The 20230-nt window shown below is 35.6% G+C and overlaps 1 protein-coding gene across 4 annotated transcripts in view; it reads right to left on the bottom strand.

Annotated features, from left to right (window-relative positions):
• The window catches only part of GNAI1 (G protein subunit alpha i1), an 85630-nt gene that overhangs the window by 15340 nt on the left and 50060 nt on the right, over window positions 1–20230 (bottom strand). For all 4 annotated transcript variants that reach the window (XM_002751661.6, XM_078342094.1, XM_078342095.1 and 1 more), the window contains 4 exons: window positions 14909–14951; window positions 14671–14812; window positions 4550–4707; window positions 941–1069 (listed from right to left, as the gene is read on the bottom strand). In XM_002751661.6, the coding sequence (XP_002751707.1) occupies window positions 941–1069; window positions 4550–4707; window positions 14671–14812; window positions 14909–14951 (472 nt within the window). The remainder of the gene's footprint in view (window positions 1–940; window positions 1070–4549; window positions 4708–14670; window positions 14813–14908; window positions 14952–20230) is intronic.

The following is a 20230-nucleotide window of genomic DNA, read 5'->3' on the forward strand; positions in this document are numbered from 1 at the left end:
TCTGTTCTTGTGTCAGTTTGCTGAGAATAATGGTTTCCAGATTCATCCATGTCCATATAAAGGGCACGACCTCAGCGTTTTTTATGGCTGTATAGTATGCCACGATGTGTATGTGCCACATTTTCCTTGTCCAGTCTATCGTCAACGGGCATTTGGGTCAGTTCAAAGTCTTTGCTATTATAAACAGTGCTGCAATGAACATATGTGTGCATGTGCCTTTATAATAGAATGATATATAATCCTTTGGGTATATGGGATTGATGGGTCAAATGGAATTTCTATTTCTAGGTCCTTGAGGAAGCGCCACACTGTCTTCCACAATGGTTGAACTAGTTTACACTCACACCAACAGTGTAAAGTGTTCCTATTTCTCCACATCCTCTCCAGCATCTGTTGTCTCCAGATTTTTTTAATGGTCATCATTCTAACTGGCATGAGGTGGTATCTCAATGTGGTATTGATTTGCATTTCTTTAATAATCAGTGATGATGAGCATTTTTTCATATGTTTGTTGGCCTCATAAATGTCTTCTTTTGAAAAGTGTCTGTTCATATCCTTCCCCCACTTTTGGATGGGTTTGGTTTTTTTTTTCTTGTAAATCTGTTTTAGTTCTTTGTAGATTCTGGATATTAGCCCTTTGTCAGATGGGTAGATTGCAAAAATTTTTTCCCATTCTGTTGGTTGCCAGTTCACACTAATGATTGTTTCTTTTGCTGTATAGAAGCTCTGGAGTTTAATTAGGTCTCATTTGTCTATTTTGGCTTTTGTTGGCAATGTTTTTGGTATTTTAGTCATGAAGTCCTTGCCTATGCCTATGTCCTGAATGATTCTGGCTAGTTTTTCTTCTAGGGTTTTTATGGTGTTTTTAAAATACCTTTTATTTCTAAAGCAGTATGTTTTATATCTAAATTTAGAAATCATATGTTTCAAAGCTACTCACTTAAAATGAAGATCTTTGAAAGTAAAATGGGTTTCAACAATTCCTGTAGTTTTCACTCTAGTTCTAAGAACATCTTGTTGAGTCGGGATATAATTTGGTTGAGCTATTCTGTCCAAGTCATTCAAATAGCTGAAAACATTAAACAAAACAACATGTTAATAGTAAATACAGCCAATAAAGATAAACCAAAACAAAAATTAAAACACATTTCAATACATGGAATAATCTCAAACCAATAAGGTGTAAAATTTCTGGGTAAAGACATAAACCAGTTTAAGTTTGTATCTCATATAACTCCAATGAAAATAAAACTGTTTACCCCTCTGCAACCATGAAGCTCTTTTAGTATTTTTTAAATGTGTACTTTATTTCTTAGAGACAGTTATTAGTAATTCAAAGAAAAGAGACTAGCTTAAAAAAAAAAACAAAAAACGAATACACACTGTAAGTCTGTTTCTTAGATTCCTTATCACACTTTTTGGATATAGCACTGTGTTTATGATCCAGATGTCACTCTTTTTTATTGAAGATTTTTTAAATCTTAATTTTGGAGCAAGTAGTGATGAAAACTCTACCCAAAGGCTGAATAAGAGTTTCTTTTCAACCAGTCTTAACTTACATACAGGAAAACAGCACATACTCCTTTACTGCTCTGAAAGTCAATACACATTTCAGTAACTCATGTAATACTTTCTGCCACTGGTGCTATATATGTTGTGGTATAAGAATGTAGTGGTATCATACTATTCAATGAAGAGAATAAGTTAATTTTTTGTCAAATTGTATGGTACAGTCAGTAATTCACAGAAAGTGCAATATGGAGAGATTAATGTGGACCTAGGTGATTAAAGAAGGATTCATGGATAGTAAGAGGTGTAAACAGAAATGTAAATAATGGGATGGGCAAAAAGGAATGACATTGCCCCAGCAGAAGCTGTAAATCTGTATGGAGATGGGAACAGGGAACTCCTTACTCTTTCTTGGAGAGTAAGGCCACTCGTAAGCTACACAGAACCTTAAATAAGGAGTTTGGAATGAATCCTAAGGTCAGCTGAATATATACAGAGTATCATTACAGCATTTTTATTATGAGAGCTGTAAGGTGACTGATAACGTAGAAATAAAAATATGTTTTAGACAGTTAAGTGCATGTATGTGCTCATTATACTACAATACATAGAGAGATGACAGCTTGAGTTATCTGTATTCTATTTGCTGAATTTAAGAGAATCTTATTTTCACATGGTTGATAATCCTCCAGTACTTTCTCTGTGCTTTTAATTCCAAATGTTTACTCTAAGAAAATCCAATTTAACAAATCAAACAAGCCATAGCAAGATTTTACTGTCTCTTTAAAATGATGAGCTATTCTTACTTAAAATGTACTCTGACTACTCACAGATTTCTTTGCTCAAAACTGCTACAGTTCAAAAAATCTCTAAAAATAATATTTCAGTAAGACAAAGAAGAAAAGCAGGCACTGTGAGAAACTCTGTTTTAAATGATTACAAATATAAAGGTGAACTGGTGGCTACTCAGTCCTAACGGGCAATTTGACTACATCTTACCATCCCTAGTCAAGAACTCATAAATCAAGATACCCTCTAATCACTTCAGAGAAAAATGTTTTTCTACGACTTTCTTCATTCCTAAAAATCAGCCACATTAGTGCCATCTTAAGGTCACAACCACTAGAAATATAATAATGAAAAACCAAAACAACATATTTTTCATTTTGTAATTTTAATTTTTTTTCTTTGAGACATGGTCTTGCTCTGTTGCCCAGGCTGGAATGCAGTGACAGAGTCATGGCTCACTACAGCCTCAACCTTCTGGGGTTGGGCGATACTCCTGCCTCAGCCTCTCAAGTAGCTAGGACTACAGGCATGGGCCAGCATGCCTGGCTAATTTTTTTTTTACTTTTTGTAGAGACAAGGTCTCAGTATGTTGCCCAGGCTGGTCTGGAATTCCTGAACTCAACTGATCCTCTCACCTCAGCCTCCCAAAATGCTGGGATTAAAGGGCATTAGCCACCGTGCCTGGCCTACGTTTTTGTTAACTCATGTCCAAGTAGTGTGCACAGGACAGAAGGTCTTGGACAAGAGACTGAGAGCGTCTGGAAGTTTCTCCACATGGTAAGAAAGAGAACTTCAATCTGTCATTCCCAAGTAGCACCCCATAATTATTAAAGAGCTCCTTCTGGTGAGCTCAACTCAAAGCAATCTTCTCATAATAGTGATTCCCATTTAAACCTTTGCAGATGCTGGCGGTATCAAAGCAAATATGGTCTAAGAGCTGTGCTCTTCTTCTAAGTGATCTTTCTAATTGGTCTTCTAGCTTCTGTGATGTCTGGTTTATTAATTCATTCACTATTAAACAAGATCATATTGAGTGATGACTGTGTCAGGCTATGGGAATACAATATTAGGTAAAAACACATTACTGAATTTACAACATCATGGCAGAGACAGAAAACAATCAAATATTCACAACATAAAAAGAAATAAAATAATCTCAGAATAAATATAAAGCTGAAGAAAAAGTACATTGCATTAGGAGTATCTAAAACTGGAAAGCAAGGACCAACTCAGTGTGTCAAGGAATATCTCTTTGCATAGGGTATGATACTATTTGCAATATGATACATATTCTATATGTATATGTTATATATACATGTACAAACTGCATAATATATATGGTTAATGTATTAGTGTAAAATGTTAAAATGTAGATTTTTTTTATACAGGTTATAAAGATTGATGTCAGTGATAAAATATTCATTATTTCTTAAATAAACACACTAAATCACACAACATATGGGACCACAGGTGTGCACCACCATGCCTGGCTAATTTTTGTATTTTTTGTAGAGATGAGGGTCTCACTAAGTTGCCCAGGCTGGCCTTGAACTTCTCAAGTGTTCTGCCCATCTTGTCCTCCCAAAGTGCTGGGATTACAAGCAATGAGCAGCCACCTCACCCAGTCCCCCTGATTAGCTTTTATCACAACTTGCTTTGCAAACTTTCTGGGGCTACCACCTCAAAAATCAGGGCAGATTTTTCTTCCAAAAAACTGTACTTAAATAGCTAGAAACAGTATCAAATACAACAGGGCACACACACAACTGACAATTTTCATATACAGAGCTATTCTACTTAGTGAAAAATATCTTGGAGTCACCTTGCACGCCTTCAAAAAATCACTACTCACAGTACCTGTCATTGAACAACTAACGCTTCTCAGCACTACTAGCACAATGAAAAGAACTCAAATCAGTTACACTCTCATTAAGATAGCTCAAAGTAAATTAGAAATACAACCCAATTCAGAGTTCCAATTACTTTCTTGACCATTCTGCATGTTTCAATTAGAGTTACATAGTGTGAGTCTCGAGACACTATTGAACATATAGGAAATACCATTGCTATCTATCTATCCACACACACACACCACACATAGACAGAAAAAGTTTTAAAATACTGTCATCTTGAATAACCTGAGTTGTACAAGAATGTGTTAGCCAATTCTGCAATAAAATTGACTTGGAGGTATATTTGATTTGCAAGTAATTATTCATGAAAGTTTAGTTCTGAAGTTATGATTACTTACTATGCTGCAGAATCATTGAGCTGGTACTCTCGGGATCTGTTGAAACAGGCTTGTACACCACTATCTTTCCACAATCTCTTTATAACTCCAGCAAGTTCTGCAGTCATAAAGCCTTCTTCAGCAGCTCCAGCTAGCACAAAGAGTTGGCGCGCATCATCCTGAACATTCAAAGGCCATTTTTTTTAAGTAAAAAGGGATATGTTAGAGATAAAAAGTACAAAGCAGACCATTACAGAGTTTTTAAAACAAGGCAAAAGTTAAGTTCCTTGGTTTTTATTAAAGTGTCAGCACTTTTCGTTCTCTAAGGCACCACTTAAAAATTGGCTTGACCAAAAGATAATCATATATCATACACCTATGTTTTGTAGTGTTAGTAGTATCTGTCAGGGTGCCAGGAAGCTGAAAGAATGACTAAGGTTCCAGCTCATAAAAGGGACATTAACCAATTATCCACTAGTAGTTTGTTGTGTATTTAAGATGATCATTTTAGGGAAAACAGAAGAAGAACCTATCCTCCCTCCTCAAAATGTTTCTAAACTAAGAAACACAGCTTTTAAAGATTAGAGATACATGAATTAAGTGTTAGCTTTCTTACATACTTTGTAGTTGCAAAAATAAATTCAGAGAAGAGGGATATGAATGTGGAGTGGGCAAGACCAGAAGCCTTGTTTCATATAATGGTCTGAGATTTTCAGGAGATCTTCAAGAATAGATGCATTAAAATCAATGGGGCAGAAGTTGGGGGCAGATGTTTTGTTAATCCAGGCATAGAAAACAAAATAATTACAGCTTTGGAGTAGAAATACTCATGATATACACAGAGCACAGTATGTAAAAATTTCTAAATGAAAAGATACTTTATATAAAGTTAATTAAACTTTGCTTAAAATTTGAGGCTACTCATATTTGGTTATTCTGATCCACAAGTAATCAACTACTCTTAACTCAGTGTGTGGTCCAAGAGAAATATAATGTGCGCCACTAATACAATCTACCTTTTCTAATAGCTACATTTTTTTAAAAAAGCTTTTTTTAAAACCTAGTTGAAATGATTTTTAATAATATACATAACCTATGTATAAAAATATCAATTCATTTATATGTAATAAATATACAATTATTATATTTCACAGTTTTCATACATATTACAAAACCACAGTAGATACATTTTAAGGACTCAATAGCCACATGCGGATAGTAGCTACCACACTGGATAATATAACTCTAGTTTCCAAGTAATAACATAGTTAATTTAAAAAAAAAACAATAAACAAAAAACTCAGATATGAAGCTTCTTTCTTCACAGAGATTCTCTGTAACTTGAGATGTGTAGCTTAAACTTAACTGGGTGGACAATTCCTAATTTGTCTCAAGGCAAATTCTTCCAAAGTTCTGTAGCAGATGCTTATAAAGTGATGGCACACATTATTATAAGGGGTATAGAAGGGAAGCAGCATCTGGTGACACAGGCTAGCAGAGTGTACTAGCTGACAATATACATTCATGCTGTTGCCAATTTGTGAAACATTTTATTTTCAGCTGGAACCCATCATGAAAAATAATTAAGTCTCTCAGCATGAGAACATATTATTCAAGCATATGCTTCCCTTTTTAGCAAATCACAAGAGTAACGCATGCAAGCAAGCAACACGTGCATGATATCTTTAATAAACCTCACATAACATGGTTTGAAGTCATTCTTAGCACCATTAGCATAATTCCAGTAAACAATTATTCAATTACCCAAATTATTACCTATATATAAGAAATTTCTGAATCTGATCATTTTTATTTATTAAATTACATCAAACATAACCTATTTTAGGAAAGTACTTTTCGCTTAAGTAGGTTTTTAAATGAGCTTTCATTATGATGTCTTGATTCAATTTCAATAAAGTTTTGTGACAAAAAAAAGACTAATGCCTTCCAGTATGGGGCATAAGATCACATTCTTTTCAAACTTTCCAGGAATAGGTCTGAAGAAAAGACATAAGAAACTCTGGAAGCTGTAATTATAAACTGGATTCTTTCTGTGGCATTAAAAAAAAAGTTTCTTTTTCACAATTCCACATATAAGTGAGATGATGCAATATTTTTCTTTCTGTTTCTGGCTCATTTTACTAAGCATAATGGCCTCCAGGTCTCCCCCACATCCCCCACCAAAAAAAACAAACAAAAAAAACAAAACCCACAGAAACAAAAGTAAGTCAAGGTCAAATATACAAAGAGAACAAACCAGTAGTTATGGTTATGGGGTGGGGGAAGAGAGGAGGGAGGATAAAGGGAAAATAGGGAGATATATTCAAAGGATACAAAGTAGCAGATATGCAGGATGACAAAGTCTAGAGAGTAGAGACTAAAGTACAATAATGAGGACTATAGCTAATTAAAATGTACTGTATTAGAGATTTTCATTAAATAGGTTTTAACTGCTCGTCAAAAAAAAGTAATTATGTGATATGATGGATATGTTAATTTGCTCCACTGTAGTAGCCATTTTATTATCTATTTGTATCTCATAACATCAAGTTGTAAAGCTCAAATAATTTTTTAAGCCTCTTTTCTTTAAAAAAAACTTACTGAGATTATTCATTTCCACATCATTACCAGGACATTCAGGTGTGTCTGTAGATGAACTTTTAGGCAATAAATCTGAGCAGGAAAACACTGCTGAAATTATTCTACCTAATCTTCTGCATAAAATGAACCCAAGGCACAAAGAGGTGAAGCAACTTATTTAAAGTTCCATGGCTAGTCACCCAATCATACAGGTGATATACTGGTTCATCAGTGGTCATTATCTAAAACAGGATAAATTTTAAAAACACAGAATGATGACAATGATTTTATCTTGCAATGGAATGAAGTCTTTGCAAAATTTATGAGAAAGAAAATTACTTAACATTATAAACATAAATGTAAGTGTACCAAAATAGTGTGATACAGGGTAGAAAATGAATAGGGATTACTTAAGACTGGAGTTTGGTCAGAAGAATTACAGGTTAATGAAGCAGTTTATGGGAAGTCTTTGTGGTGTTGAAAAGAAAGAAACATTATTTGCCAGGCAATTATTTGACAGAAAAACTCTTTGGATGTAGCAAAGCTAAAATATTTTAAAATTACTAAGAGCCAAATAAAAATAAGACGATCTAGAGAATGTAAATTCCAGTTCATACAACTATGTGCTCTGAGAACTCAGAAAGGAGCTATGAAACACTATTTTGTCAAGAGACAAATAATAAGTCCTCATTCCAAGCAGGGGTCAGGGAATATCTAGCATGCTGTACTTATTTAGTGACTACACGTTTCATTTAAAGCTGTCACCCACTTTATGAAAATTCAGAAGAGTCCGCCTAGGATGGGAGGAGAAGACTTTGAGGGAGCATGATGGCTGGCACCTGACATAATCAAATGGTAAGAAAGAACAGAGTTCATGTTTAGGCACAGGGCAGAAAAAGGAGCATTCTTAGAGCAAAAGACATCAGATTTCATCTCAATAAGAGCATTTTTTTTTTTAACAATCAAAGCCACCTAAAAAACAAAAGAGGGAAGGGGAATGAGAGACTGAGGTTTTAAAGCAAAGGTCAGATAACTAATGTAATACAGCAGACAGAATTTATGTATGAGATTAAGAGTTTAAATTTAAAAACATCAGCAGGCCTTTCTAAAATAGGAGCTAAATAATATGGTAAAGAGGGTTAAAAATAGTGATACCTTTGAAATTTTGGTCATAGTGATAATATATATTTATGTCATAATTAACATATGTATGGAAATTCTGTTTCAGTGGTTTAGTTTATTTCATTAATAACATTAGCCAATGATACTACCACATACAATGTGAACTTATATGTTTTATCTACTATATTTCTATAATATGCAGTATATAACTCCTATACATTTAAGTTAGCTACATTGCTCTTACCAAAGTTAGCATACCCTTAAGGAAATCATAAGAACTTTAGTGGATTCATCACTCCACAGCACAAGGCACCAATCTCAGTTGTTAAAAGAGTTGCTTTAAGGAATAGATAAATGTAAAATACATTTTCTTCCTAAAAGCACAAATGTAATCAAAGTAAGAATGACTTAAGGCAATGTAATAGGAAGTCATTTTTCTTTTTTCCCCATAAGAATTATTATAAGGGGGGAAAAGCCTAAAGTAAAAAGTTAAATTTTAACTAAAATGCAGAGATGAAAATTTTTGACTAATTGCAGTGAATTTAGCATGAAGTATGGGTTTCATTAAGTCAAGAAGGGGGATTATCAATAAACATATACATATTTATCTTATACATGTATAGATACATTTTTTCAAATTGGTAAAATGGAGAAATACTGCATTTAAGTGTTCTTTGTATTGACAAGAGAACTTGTCAAAAGCGATAAGGAATGTAGGATAAGTGAAAGGAGAGTAGGAAAACACTGTGCTAGAAGCACACATTTATTTCAAGTGGTAGCTAATATGATTTGCCACATATTTATTAGTATTTCTCAGAATCAAAACAAAATTGTAAGTTTCTTCATGTTAGTTTTCAAACATAAACCAGACTACTTCTATAAATAATTCAAACATTCATGTGGAAAAAGCAAGTAAAAGTAACCAGGAGCATTTTGAAAAAGACTAGGAGCACAGAGATGATATTATCAGGTATTAAAAGCCTACAATGTAGAACAGTTTACTATGAAGGCAGATCCATAGGGTAAAAGGATCCCAAATCTGAACTCATTACATGATAAATGTGGTAAGATAAATCAGTCAGAAAAGATACAATTAATCCAGTAACACTGGTGATAATTAGATAGCCGACTGAAGAGAAATAAAATAATGTACATCCTTACTCCATAAATATAACAAAACATGCTTCAGACAGATTCAAAATCAAAAGCATAAACAAATATTAAAATTCACTCCCTTGAAATTCCTCTTGCTTTAAAAAAGAGAATCAATATTTGGTAAATCTTTTGTTGAGAGAGGATGCTCTACATTTAAACACAAAAGAAGAAGTAACAAGAAGATAAAAAATATTTTTAAATATACTGTTAACATTAATGGCAGTTAAGTAAAATGGGACTTACTAAACATTTTTATTAGTGGACAAAGGGTCAGTATGTATGTACATATAAAAAGCAAATAGATCATCAAAACACAAGATTCCAAGTGAATGAATAAAGTGCAAAAGCCACGTAGAGAAAATAAAAATATAATCAATAGACATGGAAAACTGTTCAACGAAATTAAAAATGAAAAATTCAAATTAAAGCAATACATGAGTTACTACCAACAAATTAGCAAAGATTTTTTAAATACAAAACTCCTAAATTTTGGCTGCCCAGAGTGCTAAGAAAAGGCATTCCAAAAATTGCTGCGAGGAAGGTAAACTGATACAACCTTTCTAAAAAACAATCTAGCAAATCTGGCAGACAGACATGGACAAACTAACTAATGAAAGTAAATAACAAAATTGTTGGAACAGAAAAATGGCCATTATGCAGGAGCATATATGAGGCTTGGGGGGAGAAAGTTATTTAAGTCAATTTAAGATAAGGTTTCCTACCCCTTATAGCCTTAAGTATTCTAAATAAGTGCTTCTCAAACTGTAATGAACAACCAGTGTCATGCTTTATTTCATTTTCATTTGTTTCCAATCTATTTCATAATACTAGTAGAAAAATAAAATTAAATAACATACAAAATATAAATTTGTGTTTTTAAAACTACTCAAGTTAACACATATATTAGTCTGTCAATTGCTATAAATTCAATGCTTATATTGTATATCCATTTTGTGCACACGCTTGTAAATAGGCACTGGTCCATGAATCACATTTTGAGCAACACTCCTCTATGTGACCAGTGCCTAAAAAGTCTAAAAGGCCCCTATGTAAAGCATCTAAAATTTTACTTCATTAGAAACATAATCACCTAAAATTATCAATATATTATCATTCACAGATAGACTATCCTCATTCTGTGAACATTCTGGAATGATATTAGGCATAAAATGTGATTGCCTTATGCCAGCCTTGAAACAATTTTGTTTCTTCTCATTTTAAATAACTAGTGTGTAATCAGGTTTGCAAATCTGGTAACTACCAAATATGAAGCAAACCACAGGAAATTAGTCACCACTTCTTAAGATTTTACATCTTCTTACTCAATTCTTCCCAAATCAACCTAAATACTAAGATGTAATCCCAACCAAATCAACAAGCTGTTTTGGTTTATTGTATTTCAACAGGGTTGTGGGAGAATTAAATTGGCTCTCAAGTCCATCTGGGAGAGAAATCATGATGGCCTTGATACCTGGTAAAAGAACAACAGAATGAAATGGGGTGCATTTACTCAATCAGATGCCAATTAATCCACGAAACCATGGAAATTAAAATAATGTGATTCTCACAAGAATAACAGTAGTGTAATAACAAGGTTGGGTGCCGTGGCTCACACCTATAATCCCAGCACTTTGGGAGGTCAAGGCAGATGGATCACCTGAGATTCCAGAATTCGAGACCAGCCTGGCCCACATGATAAAACCCAATCTCTATTAAAAATATGAAAAATCAGCCAGGCATGGTGGCGCATACCTGTAATCCCAGCTACTAGGGAGCCTGAGGCAGGAGAATCGCTTGAACCAGGAGGCAGAGGCTGAAGTAAGCCAAGATCATGCCACTGCACTCCAGCCTGGGCAACAAGACCAAAACTCTACCTCAAAAAACAAACAAAAAAAGCAAAAGACAACAATAGCAGCAACAGACATTTACTGGCCATGTATTATGACCAAGGCATGTGGTAAGTGTTTAATATTCATAATGTCATTATTCTTCAAAGCCCTACAACATAGATGTTACCATTATTTTCCCTGTATTATAAGGCAACAAGCTTAGGAGGTTAAATAGCTTAGTAAGTGACAGATGTGGGGAAAAAGAATACATCAATAGAAATAAAAACTGGAGTCCAGAAACATACCCAATTTAATAATAAGGGTAGCCACTTGAAGTCACTTGAGAAATAGACTGATTATTTAATATTGAATAAATGACTGTTAGGCAAAAGACGATCACATTGTAAAATATACTTAGATCTTAGCTAGCAACAAACACAAATAACACTTAAAGGTGTGTGAAGAGATAGAGAAGTACAAAGAATAAAACTACAAACGTTCTAAAAAAATAAGAGAAAATAAAAAAATTATAAGGTTAAGAATGCCATTCTAATAAGACACACAATACAGAAGTCAGAATCGACTGTAAAAAATCTTAACAGTTCTATAATAAGTACTATTTCAAAAATTAAAAGAAATATGCTAGGCAAAGTGTTTGCAAGAGGCAAAGAAGGGTTAATATTCTTAATACTTAAAAAGAATCAATGTGAAAAGTAATTGAACAGAAATGAGTAAAACTAAGAGTTCATAGACGAAATACAAATGAACAAAATGTTTTAAAATAATTCTCAGATTCATTAAAAATCAGAAAAACTAGAAAAAGATAATACTGCTCATTTATCAGATGTTAAAAATTGAAATGTTGATAACATCTAAGTTGGTGAGACTATGGTACAACAGACACTGCTGAATGGTTAGGAGACAGGTAATTCATGTTGCTTTTCTTTGGAAAGCAAACCTGTGGTCCTTATCAAACTTCAGTATCCAGTTATCCTTCAACTCAGGGTTAGAGTTCCAGAAACAGAAATACATTCAGACTTCTTTTGAATGTACTGTTCGTGGCTGGGCACAGTGGCTCACACCTGTAATCCCAGTACTTTGGGAGGCGGGCTGATCACTTAAGGCCAGGAGCTCAAGACCAGCATGGCCAACACAGTAAAACCTCATCTCTACTAAAAATACAAAAATAAGCCAGGTGTGGTAGCACATGTCCACGGTCCCAGCTACTTGGGAGCTGAGGGATGAGAATTGCTTGAACCCGGAAAGCAGAGGTTGCAGTGAGCTGAGATTGTACCACTGTACTCCAGCCTGGGCTAGAGACTGATGCTCTGTCTCAAAAAATAAATAAATAAAATAATAATAATATACTGTTTCTTATTCCTAGAATGCTTTTTCTGTTTTTGCCTAGAAAACCCTTATTCATGTTTCAACACTCAATGTCCCTTCCTCATGTCTAGGCCATGTTTAATTCATCTTTGTATTCCTCAGTACTACTGCAAAAGCCCCATAGTTTTGAAAGCTTATGTAAAGACAGGCAACACAAATCATGGAGTAGACCAACGAGAAGCAATGGGAGGACATGAGGCATTTGTGTGAATGAGTTAATGATGATGGCTAAAGCAAACAGAAGTAATAATCTGAAGGTAGGAAGAAGACAGTTATTGAAGTATCGCTAGAGAGGGTCTAAAAAGGGTGGGTCAAACCAGCAATAGTGAAACAAACATGAGTAAAGCAGGTCCAAAGATTCCAAAGCATCAAAACGGTGGTTTAAAAAAAAAAAAAGAGCTTGAGAGTAGTTATTTCCAGTCTTGAAACTATGCCCAAGTCATGTTTAAAAAAAGAAAGACAAAATGAAAACATTCCTTGAAAGAAAAACTTGAAAATAAAAAGAACTCATGAAAAGTTGTTTGTATTGACCCTTCATGATCTCCTAAAATAGAGGCTACAACACTTTTTTCTTTTATAAGCACATAAAAGATCCAAATGCAGAATGCTGTATATGTGACTTTGGTAAAAGATTTAAATTACTATAATTGGAATTGGTGTAAGGTACAATATTCAAGAATTCTTTTTGCTTAATTTAAGAGTGGTTCCCTACTGTACAGTCTATTTTAAACAAAGATTAAAAAGGCTTAGTATGATTAGCATTTCTAAGTAGATTTCAATATTATTTTCAATAATAATTTATTATGTTCTTTTAAAATATCTTTTCTGAAATAAGATTTGATCATATATGTTGCTTAAAAATCACTCTGTAATTTATGCATTTATCATTTATTCATTCAGCAAATGCTTTCTGAGTTCAGTCTGCCGAATGAATAAATGATCAATGTATAAATTATTTAAAATATTGAAATCTACTTGAAAAGTTTAATTGACACTAACCTTTTAAAAAAGTTTAAAAAACAGAAATTAATATTACTAAGAGAATTTTTAAAGTAACATTTTAAAAACTAGACTTATTTTTACAGATTTTTCCAATATGTATTCCCTAATGTTGCTTTCATTTATTTTTCTTCGCTATTAATCATGAATTGAACCTTCATGTTTAAAAAATAAAATCTAGCAGATATTAAGAAAAAAAGAAAAATCTATAGTCTCTATACACAAAATCTTCATAGTATTATTAGAGAGACAGCACGTATACTGAACACACAGAAATACAAAGATAGATACTAGTAAAAATAATATAACTACTAGAAATAAATAGATTAAATAATCAAACAGAAGATGAGAGGAAAAAAGCAAAAAAAAGTACCTTATGGATTGGAGCTGGGCTGCTTCCAATCCAACTCAAACAAGTTATTAGGCCACATGAGGAGGCATAGGCATAATGCCTTGGTTACCTTGAGCTGTATGGCAATCTCTGTATCATGTAATTTCCTGGGTGCTAGTTTCTTTCTTGGCAAAATAAAGAGTTAGAACTAGATTGTCTCCAAAAATCTCTTTTAGATCTCAAATTCTGATACGAGGTTTTTAATAGCCGATATTTTCCTATTCTAAAGATAAGCAAACTTTTATTTTGTTTTCATTATTCAAGATTAAATTGCTTTTCAGTTTAGGCATGAATACAAATAACTAGATCACTTGAATATTCCAAATTACAGAAACAGATTTTGAAGAGGGCCAGTGTAAGCAGTTCACTCAGTACCAAAAATTGTTATGGGAATACAGGAATACCCAACACAGCATGCTATGCAGAAGACACTGTGGTGATTACATTCAGTTGTCCAAATTATCTAATGGATAAGGAAAGCATAAAGGAGAGATTACACAATCCTGTATAGTTTTATTTCACTCACTTCTAATGCTCCTGATTTCACTCACTTCTATCCTTTTGACTCCTTTTATAAAATGGTCCTGATAGTTGACAAGACTATGTTACGTAGTACGGTATTAGCATACAAGTTATTCTGTTTACTCATCAGGTCTGCTCCAAAAAATTTAATAACTTACCGCCCGGGCTGAGTCACCAAAGTCTATCTTCAACCTCCCCATAGCCCTGATGATAGCAATAATTGACTGGATGGTGTTACTGTAAACCACTGCTTTGTATTGTTTACACTCCTCTTCTGAATAACCAGCTTCGTGGATAATTCTAACGAGACAAAAGGAAAAAAAAAAAAATTTACTACCTTTGGTAGAAGGGTACACTTAAACATAAACAGCAAATTTAATGTTTAAATCTACTTACTTCATCTGCTTCACAATTGTACTCTTACCAGATTCACCAGCGCCTAAAAAAATAAAACATAAAAGATTTCTAACTTCATCATAATCACTTAAGTATTATTCAACTCTCAACATACACACACCCAGTCTTTTTGTGTGTCTATCTTTTAGAGCTGAATTTTTATACTAAAAATGAGATAAAAGGCAGTAAATATGTAGGATAAGTATCAAGATCCAACATACAACATGAGATATGATCTCATGTTGTAGTTAGTAATACTGTATATACTCAGGATTTTTGCTAAAAGAGATGACAGCTGTTCTAGCCACAGGCAACAAACAGGTAACCCTATAAAATAATGTTATGTTATGTTAATTTGTCTCACTATAGTAACCATATTGATATGTATTTTGTAACATCATGTTGTATACTTTAAATATACAAAATAAAATTTATTTTAAAACAAATACAATGAGCTTCACTGGTTTCCAAACACAGAAAAGTTCTGGGAAATAAGTCTGCTCTACTTATTATTTCATATACTTATTCAAATCAATAAACCCAATGGAAAAATCATGCTTCTACGGTGGTTTGTATGTGTTCTCTAAAGCATTAAAAAAAAATTCAGTCCTCTCTAAGTTAAACCTGTATAAATTTGTTTTGTTTAAGAATCTGCTCCCCACTGGAAGATGTTTTACCTGTCTGACCAATTATCTTAATTTTAACCTTGGCTCTTGTGAAATAGGCAACAGTGGCACAAGGAAGCCACATGAAAAACTATTTTAAAATATCAGATGTTCAAATAACTATGTCTCATGCAATATGTGTTCGATCACCATTATTAAAAGCCTAATACAGAACCAACATGATTTGCTAACACTGAGGATTCAATGTTGTGCTGTACAAAAAAATAAAATAAAAAGTGTTTTTTCATCTTCATTGTCGTGTAAGTCATATAGCAGGAGCCATTCTCAAAACTCTTCTTCACTCTCTATATATACAGGGTCTCCTCATGATTTGAGTTCCTAGTGCTATGCTATCCTAACATGAAAATACTACTAAGGAAATGACCACTTATAAAATCAGGGCCTTCTTAAACACCCTTTCTACTTAACAACCGCTGCTATCTTTATACCAAAGTGGTTCAGATATTTGTCAGGCTTCCCTCCCTTGATTGCTGGATATTGAGAACATGGAGCACAAGACACAAGACATGGAAGATATGACAAGTCTATCATTTGGCTTCACATACTCTTTGGCCAATACTACAATATCCTGGAGGAATTTATGACTATTTGAGAGACGGGGGCCAGGATTTTCATTACATTTTCATTTCACTTTAGGCTCCATATTCCCATTTTCCCTGGGTCATTCCTACAGAGTTTTATGTTCAGCATTACCGAACAACTTACAGTTCCAGAAACACCCATTGCTACTCATGCCACACATCTTCAAACACTGTTTCCCCTGTCAAAATGCAATTTGCTCTGGTCTTGCCACCCTGGTGATTCTCTATCAACTATCAAACTTATCTCCTTTGTCAACATCTCCTTATCCACTCTGCATGGGACTCCTGCTGCCTCTCACTTTGCACATGTTTGTATTTGAATTCTCAGAAGCTAGTTTGTGCTATACACAAAATCAACCAACCAGAAATGTACTTGAATTTATTTAAGCTATTTCTGACTGATACAATAGATGGTCAAATTCTGGGCTTCATCTTTCCCTTTAGCTCTTTCCCTCTTCAGACAGACAGACACACAGATACACACACACATAAACACACACACACACACACACACACAAATCATCAGAGGCATCTGAAAAGAGGTCATAATTAAATGGCCTATTTGAAAATCTTAGAATAAAACTTCCTAAATTTTACTTGTGGTTTGATATTCAAGAAATTTTCCCAAAATACCCTCACACTGAATAGAAAAGCAGGCACTGAATAAACAATAAAGGCATTCTTCATTTACAGACAGCCTTTGAATCTTTCAGGGTATCTGCCAATAAAAACAATTCCAAGATAAACAACCCATTATTTATTAATCAACAACAGCGTGCTTGGCTCCATGAAAAGCAAAATTGCAGGCATCCTAGCTCACACATTTCTCTAATCCAGGGGCCACCCACACAAGTAATACAACCTAGGCAGTTTCCCGCAGGGCTGTCTTTAAGAAACCACTCTGGGTTTCTAGAGTACTGCAAGTTGAGTCAGCAGCTGCCATGCTGTGATGATGGGACACTCTAGGTCTCAGGATTCAGACATGGGGGTGGTGATTCCACAGGTATAGTGAGCTTTGATGAATAGCCACCTATTTCACTAATGGTCCATTCCATTAGTAAAACAACTCAAAAGCCCAGAAAAAGGTTCAAGTGATGTAAGCTCGTGAGTTTTGAGATCCACAAAAGAAAGAAAATCAGAAATAGTAAAGAATGAGATCGTTTCCAGTTAATATGTACAAATGAGAATGTTTAGACCTTAACAAGAAAAAAACAAATTTTCCTGATGTTAGACATTATCTCTACATTCTAATTCACTTTTTATCCCTTCAAATAAATGGTGACATGGGACACTTAGCTTACTTTGCATTGCACATCCAGTCAATGGTTTGTGGTTCAAAAAATCCTGAAATTTCTTTAACATTAAAGAGTGGGGATGGCAGTCTTATTAACTGGATTTGTACTTTCTTTACTAGTCACAAATTACTCTTTGTGGAATAGATAGCTGCAGGCAGAAATTTTGCAAAAACCTTTCCAAGCTTAGCAATTTACATAATTAGTTTTCAACTCTCACTTTCATACAGAGTCTCCTAACAGGAAAATTACAAATGCCACGTGGTTAGGGTTTCAACATTCTGAACAGTGGTATTTTCTCCATACAGTATACAGGAAAGAGTAAATAGCTGTTCTCTTCAAATCTCAGACAGCACAGTTACTTCTGGGAGGCTGGTAGTGTAATGCTGCACATCATTGCCTGATGTGCATGCCAAGTCAACATGCTGAGACCCTGGGCTGCAGCAGGGAAAGAGGTTTAATGGTAGTAGGGCCACCAAAGAGAGATGCAGGAAACCTCAAATCCACCTGCCTGAGAAGTTTGGGGCTACAGTTTTTAAGGGTTTTGGAGTGGGCTGAAGTGTACAGAACGTTGACTGGTCAACAAATGCAGGGTAAAGTCATAGCACAAGGAGATCAAGAAATTCTCAGGCTGATTTGGTTCTTCTGTGAGTGTATTTAAACTGGGTGGCCTCAGTTGTTAACCTGAAATTCAGGATCTACTTAAATAACTCTTACAAAAAAGCCTCACGATTCTAACATCAGAGATCCAATCTAAGGCCAGAAATACTATCTACAGGAAGAATGGGGATGCAAATAACTGTTATGTGATGTTCAGTTACAAGGAAGTGGGTCAAAGTACAGCCTGATTAATGCTGAATTATAACTATATTTCTGCCCATAATTCTTGCTAACCTTGTGCAGATGTCTTCAGCAGGAAGCAATATTGTAAAGGAAAAAATGGGGTTGGGGGTAAATTTTTTCCAGCAGTATTCAGTTAAGTTGCTGTTACTTTTCACTTAAATCCAGAGTGGGATGAAAAGTGCTCCCATCTACCAAGAGCAATTTCAAGAAGAAACAGAAATCTGTAACATGTGTCAGTCAAGAAAGATCAAAGTGCGTGACCACTTGTAGTCACAAGTCCTCACTGGTCAAGGTGACTAAGAGGCCCACAAAGGAACTGTCAATAAGCTAATCACTGTGGAGTGAATGAGAGTTTAGACGAGAAAATGTGACTCAGAAGGCTGAGAATGTGTGTGCCATGGTTATGGTTGGCCAGTGGCTATAAAGCCAAAGTTGTGATGTTACAGTAGCTAGCTAGTCTGGCATGAGCAGGGCAGGACGTGGCTCCTCCTGACCAGGCATGTCAGGAGACCATCAGGTGATGGTCAGGAGGTTAACTGTCTCTCTAAAATAGTAATTGGTCACAGCCAGTGAAAGGGAGAGGCAGTCTCCCCACAGACAGAAAAAACCTGCAACTGGTCATTGTAAGGTTTGAATGAGGCAATTAGAATGAGGCAACTGAGGCCAGTTATTGAAATAAAGAAATTTAATCGGCTCCTGGGCGAGGTTCTGCGGTCTGACACAAGGGGCCGGAAAAGTCACGCTGACTTCCTGGGGCGTGGGGTTTTTATGGCTATGAGGACCGAGTAACAGCTGGGTGCTCTGATTGGCTCCAGGGGAGCGGGATTGGGACAAGGCGGGCCGCTATTGGTTGGCGGGTTGTTGGGCGGGTTTTCCAGTGCCAGAGCCGGCCAGGGTTGCATCAGTCAGACCCTTCCAGTGGAGTCATGCGGCAGAGCTAGGTGCTGAGTGCAGAGTCTGGTGCTGAGTGCAGAGGTGGGTGTGTCTGACCTCCCTAGGCAATTGGCCTTACAGTCATCAGCATCTTCTCACTAAGATCTCAGGAGACGGGTGAGCGAGCTCAAGTATGCACATTAAGAGTCAAAATGGAGGAGTTTAACTGGTATATGACCTTCCTCTAGGAATGCTAGACTGGTAAGGGAAGAGCGTCTCAAGTGAACATGAGGGACTGTGTTAAGGAAAAAAACTTACCATCCGGAGTCCACAAGGGGCGTGGTTTCAAAGGCGGGAGCTTCCTAGAGCCACGCCTTTATCCTAGACTTCTTTGTGACTTTCCTGTGTGCGGGCTAGGTGGAAAATCCAGGTGTGCTCCTTTGTTTGAAAAGCGGAAAGCTCTGGGAGGAGGAGGAGGCTCTGTAGCCGCCAATCCAGTATCAAAGTCAAAGATAATCACTCCAAGGAAAGTTTGAAAAAACTCCTCTCATTGGACGAGAACATGAATGGGGTGGGAATAACTCCAAAGTTAAACCGGTGCCCCCCACTGCTCTTTACCCATACGGATTCCTCCCTTGGATCCCCTCCCATAGCAGCATGGGAGCTCTCTCTCCTCTCTCTCTGACTCTCTCTGCCTAATCGCTTCTCTACTAAACTCTTTGGGTCCACGGTATTTATTCAAAAGGTAAGCTCAGCACGCCTCCGGGGCCCTTTCCTCATTCCTGAGGTAACAGAGGTCAAGGACCTGGGCACAAGAGATTGGAGAAACTGGGAGCGTCTTCCCGATGCCCCGCTCTCTCTCACTGGCTACAAGTATGCATGTGTACAACACCAGTAAACACACTGCCCAGCCTCCTGTCCCAAGCACTAGGAGGCCACTGTGTATGAACAGCCCACCCCAAAGGAAGAAACAGGGGAGAAGGGACACAAGACCCCGAAAGTGCACCAATGTATAAAACCCCAAGCCAAAAGGTCAGACTGCACAAG

The sequence above is a fragment of the Callithrix jacchus genome, chromosome 11 (assembly GCF_049354715.1).
Source record: "Callithrix jacchus isolate 240 chromosome 11, calJac240_pri, whole genome shotgun sequence".
Classification (NCBI taxonomy): domain Eukaryota; kingdom Metazoa; phylum Chordata; class Mammalia; order Primates; family Cebidae; genus Callithrix; species Callithrix jacchus.